Source organism: Fukomys damarensis, unplaced genomic scaffold (assembly GCF_012274545.1).
Source record: "Fukomys damarensis isolate Sample0158 unplaced genomic scaffold, DMR_v1.0_HiC HiC_scaffold_8, whole genome shotgun sequence".
In the NCBI taxonomy this organism is placed as follows: Eukaryota; Metazoa; Chordata; class Mammalia; order Rodentia; family Bathyergidae; genus Fukomys; species Fukomys damarensis.
Genome location: NW_022900920.1, coordinates 33344719 through 33353800, shown reverse-complemented (window position 1 = coordinate 33353800; position 9082 = coordinate 33344719). Strand labels below are relative to the sequence as shown.

General features: G+C 39.0%; 1 protein-coding gene across 3 annotated transcripts in view; it reads left to right on the top strand.

Annotated features, from left to right (window-relative positions):
- Slf2 (SMC5-SMC6 complex localization factor 2) overlaps positions 1–9082 on the top strand; it is a 46243-nt gene that overhangs the window by 17101 nt on the left and 20060 nt on the right. For all 3 annotated transcript variants that reach the window (XM_010626374.3, XM_010626373.3, XM_010626375.3), the window contains 2 exons: positions 5001–5076; positions 6527–6668. In XM_010626374.3, coding sequence (XP_010624676.1) covers positions 5001–5076; positions 6527–6668 — 218 coding nt within the window. The remainder of the gene's footprint in view (positions 1–5000; positions 5077–6526; positions 6669–9082) is intronic.

Below are 9082 nucleotides of genomic sequence, written 5' to 3'. Positions count from 1 at the left end.
TTTTTTTTTTTTTTTTTTTTTTTTTTTTTTATAAGGTAGTTGGTGAAGCCCTTTCTGTTGAGATTAGATGTGGATACAGGAGTAACTTGGCACTTAATATTCCTAAAGGATACCCTTTCTTCAGTAAGTAGGCATGTGCTCCGGGTACGGCCTGTCTTCCCAGCGTTTTTCAGTGAAATTCTTGGCCATCTGAAAAGCAGTGATGGGAAGAGCCTCACTGCTGTGTGAAGGAAACATTGCACTTTTTTTAAGCAAACATCTATTGGTACATTTTAGACCTACATAATGCCAACATTCATCATAGGGAATTTGTACCTGTGCATGCTGCTGCTTTTTTTCTCATTCCCACTCTTCAACCCATCTTCCCCTCCTTATTTACAAAAGCTGTTTCCATTTTTTCCTTCTATTTTTCCTTTTTTTTTTCGTGTCTCTTCTTTCCTTTCCCCCTTGCTCCTCCCTTGTTCCTCTTGTCATTTGAACATTTTCTTCCTATTTCCCAATATCTTTTATACATTTTAGTTATTTCCACTTTCTGTTTCCTCACACCAGTGAAACAATACGATATTTAAATGTGTCTGATTTATTTCACTTAAGAATATGGTCTCAAGGTCCATCCATTTAGCTAGAAATGTCTCAAGCTCATCCTCCTTTGCGGCAGAGTAGTACTCCATTGTACCCAAAAAGACACATCTTTATCCATTCGTAAGGGGAGCATTTTAGGCAGAGAGAAGAGCTAGTAATGCAGAGATCACAGGAAGGAACATTTGCTTTCGGTGGTGAGAGACACTAGTTAGACCCTGTAATTATTTTTTTAACAGTCCTAATCAAAATTTGCCTCCCACCAGGGCTGTAGCTCAGTGGTGCCATGCCTGCCTTGCAACCTCAAGGTCCTGAGTTTGATCCCTGGTTCCAGGAAGAAAAAAGTCACCTCCCAGCCAGGCGTGGTGGCACATACCTGTAGTCCCAACACTCAGGAGGCTGAGACAGGAGGATCGCTGTGAGTTTGAGGCCAGACTGGGCTACATAGTGAGCTCAAGGCCAGTCCGAACTACACGACAAGAGCTTGTCTCAAAAACAAACCAAGGGGGCCAGGGATTTGGCTCAGTTGTTCCAACATCTGCTTTGCGAATGCAAGGACACGAGTTCAATCCCTGGTAACAAAAAAAAAAATTTTTTTTTTTGCCGCCCTGTGGTCTTAATCTAGTGGTACTAATTATCTTTTCTATAGCTTCCCATAATAGGCCTCATGTCCGAGTGTTTCTAAAATAACTCTTGCAGTCTTTATCCTCTACCAAACATTCTCCAGGCTCTCGCTATTCTGATCATCTTGCTAAATGATTTTGTTCACCATTGTCACCCCTAAAGGACACTGCACCCTATAAATGGACACAGGTTCCAGATAGGTCTGTCCGAGGTGCAATTCCCACTGAGATTCACCTGTCAGTCTCACCTACATACTAGTATTGTAATTCAAAATTTGTTTGCTGTCTTCATTATTCTTTTAATTGTATATTCTTTTTCCTTAACTTAGAAATCAGACTTTGCATTTGTTCATGTTAATTTTCATTGTGTTATGTGGGCCTCTCATAGCTTTAAAAACTATGATGAATACAGTTTACTCTCACCAGGCATGGTGGCACACGCCTGTAATCCCAGCTTTTAGGAGGCTGAGGCAGGAGGATTGCCATGAGTTCAAGGGCAGCCTGAATTACATAGCAAGACTTTGTCTCAAAAAGGAAAACGAAACAAAAATTGTGTTTCTGTGTGTGTATGTATCTGTAGTTTACTCTCTACCTGAGCAGGTTTTTATTCTCTTCATTTTTTTTTTTTTATACCAAGGAAGTAATCATTTATGAAATGTTGTGTTTTTTGTTTTTATTTTTTGGCTCTTTGAGGCAGGGGCTCACTGTGTAATTCACTATGCACTCACTGTGTAGCCCAAGCTGGCTTTAAACTCTCAGTGATGCTACAGCCTCAGCCTCTCAAGTACTCGGATTGCACACATGCACCACCACGCCCATTTTATGAAGTACTTTCTATGTGCTAGACACCTTGTCTATTTCTCATTGTCAGTTCTAAATCTGTTTTCATGGAGAGGCTCTGCCAACTTGTATTTTTTTACTGTGTCCAAATTTATTTTAATACTCTAGTCCTAACACTATTTAGTTAGCTTTTATATTAATCCCTCCACATTTTGGTGCCGGGATCAAACTCAGGTCCTCGCACTGGTGAGGTGACGGAATCATTGAGCTAATTTCCCAGCCATAGTTAGCTTTTTACAGTGTATGGCTGGGTATGGTGATTCCCATGTATAATCCCAGGGCTCAGGAGACTGGGAAAGGAGGATCACCACAAGTTCAAGGCTAGTTTGGGTTACACATAGTGAGTGCTAGGATTACAGGTGTGCCTGTCATCACTCTCATCTAAAAATCTTTTTTTTTTTTTTTTGTGGTACCAGGGATCTAACTCGGGACCTGTGCTTACAAGGCAATCAGCGGAACCACTGAGCTAAATCCCTAGCCCTGATCTAAAAATCTTAAAGTAGAGCTTTTCTATTTCTAGCATGCACAAGGCATAATGCACTGGGTTCAGTCCCTGGTACTTCAAAAATGAAAAAATTACCAGCTGGGGGTTTAGCTCAGTGGCACTGTGCCTGCCTTGCAAGCACAAGGTCCTGCATTTAATGCCTGGTACCAAAAGAAAAAATACATAAAGCAAGCTGAATTCTACCAAACCTAGTGCTGCTGGCATTTTGACCAGTGTTTTGTTCTCTGCAATCAAAAATTACTATCTAACTTAAACACAGTGTGTGAATGTTTTGTAACTTTTATTTCATATGATGAACTATTGAGTATTTCTATCTCAACATATGTATTATCCCTTTATCTTTTTTGCTGTCTTACAGTATTATTCCTTTGTCAGACTGTACCATTATTTATTTAAGCCAGTCTCCACCATGCATAGTAATGCATGCCAGTAGCCCCAGCTATACTGGAGGCTGAGACAGTTACTTGAGTATACAAGTTTGAGACCAACCTGGACAACATATAGACCCCAACTCAAGAAACAAAATTAAACCAATTTCAATAGACATTAGATTACTGAATTTACATTTTTTGGTGGTTCTAGGGCTGAACCCAGGACCTCATTGCCCGCTGGGCGGGTACTGCCACTGAACTAATTACATACCCCCGCTGTATATACTATTCTCACATTTACACAGAGTTAATGTATTGCTCACTCTAGGATCTGTCACACTTCGGGAAGCATTGTTACCTAAGCCTGTTCTGTGTACAACATGTCTGAGTGGTGCTGCGTGCTACCGTCTACTGGAAGAAGTTAACACACATGGCAAAAACACTTTAGATTATATAGGCCATATATACCTGATTGAGAACAGAGTTTGGATTACTCCTCCTTAGACTTTAGGTTTGTTGGTTTGCTTATTTTTATCTTCTGGTTTGTTGGTTTTTTGTTTTATTTTGTTTTGTTTTTTTATAAAGTCTCTCTGCATAGGCCAGGCTGGTATTGAACCCACTGACCTTCAGCCTCCTCCCAGAACTACATGCATGTGCTAAAAGGCCTGGCTTACATTAGAATACAATGTGTGTTCTATACAAACCCACTTTACTATTACCTTCAATGTGTTATATTACTTTTAGCTTTTTTTCTTCCTTCTTGGTTCTAGGAATCAAACTCAGAGCCTCGTACATACACAGCACGCATTTTACCACTGAGCTGTACCCTACTATTAAATTTTTTTTTTAACTTGAGGTTTTGTTCCCAGAAATTTGTCTCTGCATCAAAATTCATAGAGTAAAAAAGCTGATGAGGTGAAAGCTTTAAGTAAATGACTTTGCATAAGTATTACTAAAATTCCTTTAAAATTTTTACTATATTATACTAAGAGATGGCTTGTCTCTTTTCTGTTACTGTTGTGAGCACAATATTATCAATATTTTTATATTTGCCACTTTTTTTTTTTTTTTTTTTTTTTTTTGGTACCGGGGATCGAACTCAGGACCTTGTGCTTACAAGGAGGGTACAGAGCCACTGAGCTAAATCCCTGGCCCTGAAAGTGCCTTTTTAAAAAGTGCATTAAGGGCCAGGGATTTAGCTCAGCAGTTCAGTTGGCCTGCCTTGCAAGTGCAAGGTCCCAAGTACGTTGGTAAGCTGAGCGTGATAGTACTACCCTGTGTAATCCCAGCTACTTAGGAGGCTGAGGCACGAAGATCACTTGAGCCCAGGAATTAGAGTCTGGGCAATATAATAAGATCCTGTCTTAAAAAACCATTTTTAAAATGCATTGGTATATTAATTTGTATTTTTGTATCCTTTCAAAATTTTTACTAGTTAATGCCTTGTTATCTACACCATTATAAACCTACAACTATTTCTTTTGTGTTCTGGTACTTGTCATGATATATCCTAGAAAAGCATGTTTTGACAAATAGAAAAGAAAATTTTTTGGGGGGGGTACCGAGGATTGAACTCAGGACCTTGTGCTTGCAGGGCAGATGTGGTTCCAGTGAGCTACACCCCAGCCCTAAAAAAGTTTTAGAAAAACAAACAACGTTAGAGTAGGAAAGTCCTGACTTTGGAATCAAACCTGGATTTAAATTCCACATTTTAGCTGGACCTGGTGTGGTGTATGCCCGTTATCCCAGCACTCAGGAGGCTGAGGCAGGAGGATCACTGTGAGTTCAAGACCAGCCTAGGCTACATAGTGAGTTCCAGGTCAGTCTCAACTATGTAGTGAGACCCTGTCTCAAAAAAATAAAAATATAAAATTTTAAAAATAAATAAATTCCACATCTTCCCTGTATCACCTGTCATATTGGACAAGGTATTTAATTTCTCTGACTCTCTTTACCCATAAAAGTAATAAGGACCACTCAAGGTTATTGTGGAATGCACATAAAACACCTTCCTATGCACCTCACAAATATTAGGTGTTTGTGTTTCCTTTACTAATACTGTCACTGATATACTTTGCACAGATGATGTCGGTTCATTCAGACTGTATTGTGTCGGTGCAGATTTTAAGTACGTTGATGGAGATAACAATTAGAAATGGTAAGTATATAAATTCACTGTGACCTATAGCCTGTATTATTACTTGTTATTTCATGATATCTTTCATACTGACAAATATTAGTATATTTGGAAATGTAGAATATAAAATTGTTGTAATCAAACATCTGTCGTAATGGAATTCTAGCAAGAAATGATGCCAGGGATTTCGTTCAGCAGGCCCAGACCCTGCCTTGTGGCAAGCACAAGGTCCTGAGTTCAATCCCTTGTACCCAAAGAAAAGAATATCTGCATTTTTCTTGTCATGAAAAAAGGGGTATAAGATCTTACACATGGCAACCATTGCCTAATATTTATTAAATCATAGCTTACTTTGCAGCAAAAGTGAAAATAGTTGCAAATGTATTTATGTATTTAGCCAGTTTTATTTGGCTTCTTGGCGAACAAAATATATATTTTTTTGATTGATCAGAAGCAAAATTTATTTGAAAAAGTAAAAGTGAAAGAGTGAGAGAGAAACTGGCTCTGCAGAGCAAGCTTGGGCCGAGTAAAAAAGGCAAAAGCAAGATGAAAGTGCACCCTGGAGGGCACAGGGCAGGCCATCATGAGGACAGCCACGATAGCCAACAGTTTTGTATAGAATCAACTGGGCTTGGTGGTGCACCATGTAATCCCAGCATTATGGGAGGCTGAGGCAGGAGGATCACAAGTTTGAGCCTAGCCTGCTCAACTTAGTGACTTGGTAAGACACTCAAAAAAATTTGTTTTTGTTTTTTCAGACAGGGTCTCACTCTAGTTGAGACTGACCTGGAACTCACTGTAGCCCAGGCTGGTCTCGAACTCACAATGATCTTCCTGCCTCTGCCTCCCAAGTGCTGGGATTACAGGCGTGTGCCACCATGCCTGGCCTTTTTTTTTTTAAGGGAAGGGGATGTAATTCAGTGTGAAGGTGCTATGTTCAGTCCCCAGTAGAAAATAATATAATTATAGAAGCACTGTGATTTACCTGATGATTTGTTTGGGAAATTAAGACTAAAGGCATTTCAGATTCTCTTTCTATGTTAAAGAGTCATTGGAACTTAACCCTTGCTATTTCCTAGTCATTTCCAAGTGTGCTGCTTCCTTCTGAGTTACATTCCACCATTCTCAGATATTTTCTTCACAAATGTCATTTCATTCATTTTCTTGAAAATCTACAATTCCTTGATCATTCTGTAGCTTAACTATGCAATGGTGTCTCACATTCCCTGGTTGGGTTCAGTGTTGACCTTATGGGGAAATTTGATTCGGTTCTCATCCAATTCAATTTGCAATCAGAATCATGGAAAGGATTAATTTCCTGAACTGAGATGTCTTTGTGTTGTTAATATATCATTAACGTGTCATTTCTGTAAGTAATTGTAATAATCTATGCTTCACATGCGGATTATTGTTTTGCCAATGTGGGTATATGGACGAGTGATTTGGAATAACATTTTTCTCTGTTAACCAGATACTTTCAGCGACTCACCGGTTTGGCCCTGGATACCATCACTGTCTGACATAGCAGCTGTGTTTTTCAATATGGGGATTGACTTTAGGTCTTTGTTTCCTCTGGAGAATTTTCAGCCAGACTTTAATGAAGACAATCTAGTGTAAGTTTTCTTACTGGACTCCAAAAACATCATTTAAGACAACTTACATAAAATCATAGTAAATTAAGTCTAAAGACCAACATCATGTCTGACAGGGAAATAATAGAACCATTCCCTTAAGGAGGTTTTTTTAAAAAGAAACAGGGCACAGTGGCTAATACCTATAATCCAACACCTGGGAGGCTGAGGCAGGAGCAACAGCTTCTAACGTAGCAAGCTTCTGTCTCAATTATATTTTTAGGGCTGGGGATTTAGCTCAATGGTGTTGTGTCTGCCTCACAAGTACAAGGTGTTGAGTTTGATCCCCAGTACCAAAAGAAAAAAATTTTAAAGGGTGGGGGGGTGTAGCTAGTAAGACTGATCATTGTTATTTAACATTGTTTTGCAGGTATTAGACAAGAGGAAAAAACGTAAAAATTAGAAAGGATTTGTTGAAAGATTGTTTGCTTATATAATAGGTTTAACCTGTACACAGGAGCATACATATCAATTGAAAAATTTGACAAATAAGAAGGGAATTTGGTATAGGTGCCAGGGTATAAAATTAAAAAGAAACCAATAGCCCTCATACCTGTTCTGTAGCTCTAACTACAAATACACGTGTATGAAGAAACAGAAATGACTTTACTAAATGGGAAGCCTACCATGCTTTCAGATAGGAAAATTCAGCATTTTCAATAACAAAACCCTAATAAAAAATGCCCACAGGATTTTGGGGTGTTGGAAGGGAGTTGGGACCATACTATTGATTCTGAGTCATATGGGAAAAAAATAAAAAGTACCCAGGAAATTTATGAGTTAGCACTCGCCTTATAAATAAAATAGAATGGTACAAGTGGAAGGATGCAAAGTTCATCAGTGAAACCAAACGCAGAAGTCAAGGTAGGCTCACATGTGTATAGGTACTTAGTAACAGTACCTCAGAAATGAGGAAAGACGGAGCTAATCAGTTCTGGTATTATCCAGCGTTAGGAAATCCAAGTAGCCATCTAGGAAAAAAATTTTGATTTATAGCTCAAACCTATAGATCAAAGATTTAAATGTATAGAATAATAATAAAAGAACAAAAGTAATAGAAGAAACTGGCAGGGTTTTGTTTATAATCCTAGAAGATGGTCTTGTGTATGTACTAACGCCTTCCATAAAAGGGAATATTTACTTGACTACATTTTTTAAAAAATCAATATGACAGGACTGGGGATTTAGCTCAGTGATGCCACCCCCTGCCTCGCCATCTCAACGTCCTGAGTTCAGTCCCCAGTACCAGAAACCAAAGAATCAGTATGACGATAATTGTAAACACAAAGGAAGACACCTCAGAGTAGAGGGGAAGAAACAATTGTCAAATCAGTAAGAAAAAGATCAATAAGTGTTAGAAAAATGGCCAAGGAAGGGAACAAAGTGATCACAGAAAAGTAAGTTAATTCTTGAATATTAGAATACATTTAAAGGCCAGGGGTTTGGCTCATGGTTCTGCTGCCTGCCTTGCAAGCACAAGGGCCTGAGTTCGATCCCCGGTACCACCAAAAAAAAAAAAAAAATTTAAGTTCGCATACGAGAAAAAGCAGATTTTACTAACTTGGTATGTCTAGAACTCTTCATTTCTCCACCTCTGTTTTCATTCTACGCAGGACCCTGTTTTACTCACTTTCCTCATTACTGGACTCAATACTCAATACCCACATCTTGAGGAGAGGTTTATTTTGGCTCGTGTTTTGGAAGTTTCGGTGTTTGCATGGTCAGTGGCATGGCGGAAGGGCCTGGGTGGAGGAGAGGTGCTTGTCTGTCCAGTGACAGGAAGCAGAGTGAAGGGAGGAGCCAGGAAGGAGATTCACCCTGCCAGGCACACCCCAGTGACTCGCCTCTTCAGTTAGGCCCTACCTTCTGACATCACATTCATCTGTAATGCCCCAGGATCCAGTTAGTTACCTTTCAGAAGCTCTGCCTTCAGTTGTGTGAGTCTTCGGAGGGACGTCCAAATATAAACCATAACAGACACCCTGTTATTCGGATGTAAATTGTTCTTGAAAATTTATCGGATAGAAAATTGTTAGAGACCATATTCCATCAACTCTAAAGAGGAAAAATAATGCCTCCACAGCCCATCCAAAAACTCCAAATATTTTCCCCACATATTACAAGCACTCTCTCAAAATACCTGTGAGTTTTTTAAGTTACCTCATAAAATACCAGCTACTTTAGTATTTAACAGTTAACAAATTCGCTAATGGTGATTTTGTGTGTTACATGCAACAGATTTTGAGTTTTTCTTCTCTGTAAGCATGTACAGTAGTGGAGATGAATGGTGAAAAAGGCATGTAATGATTATGTTAATAGTAAATGCAAATCACATTTAGAAAAATAAAATTATTTTTGTATTGGTTACTTGGCCAGTTGAAGGGCTGCGCAGGTGG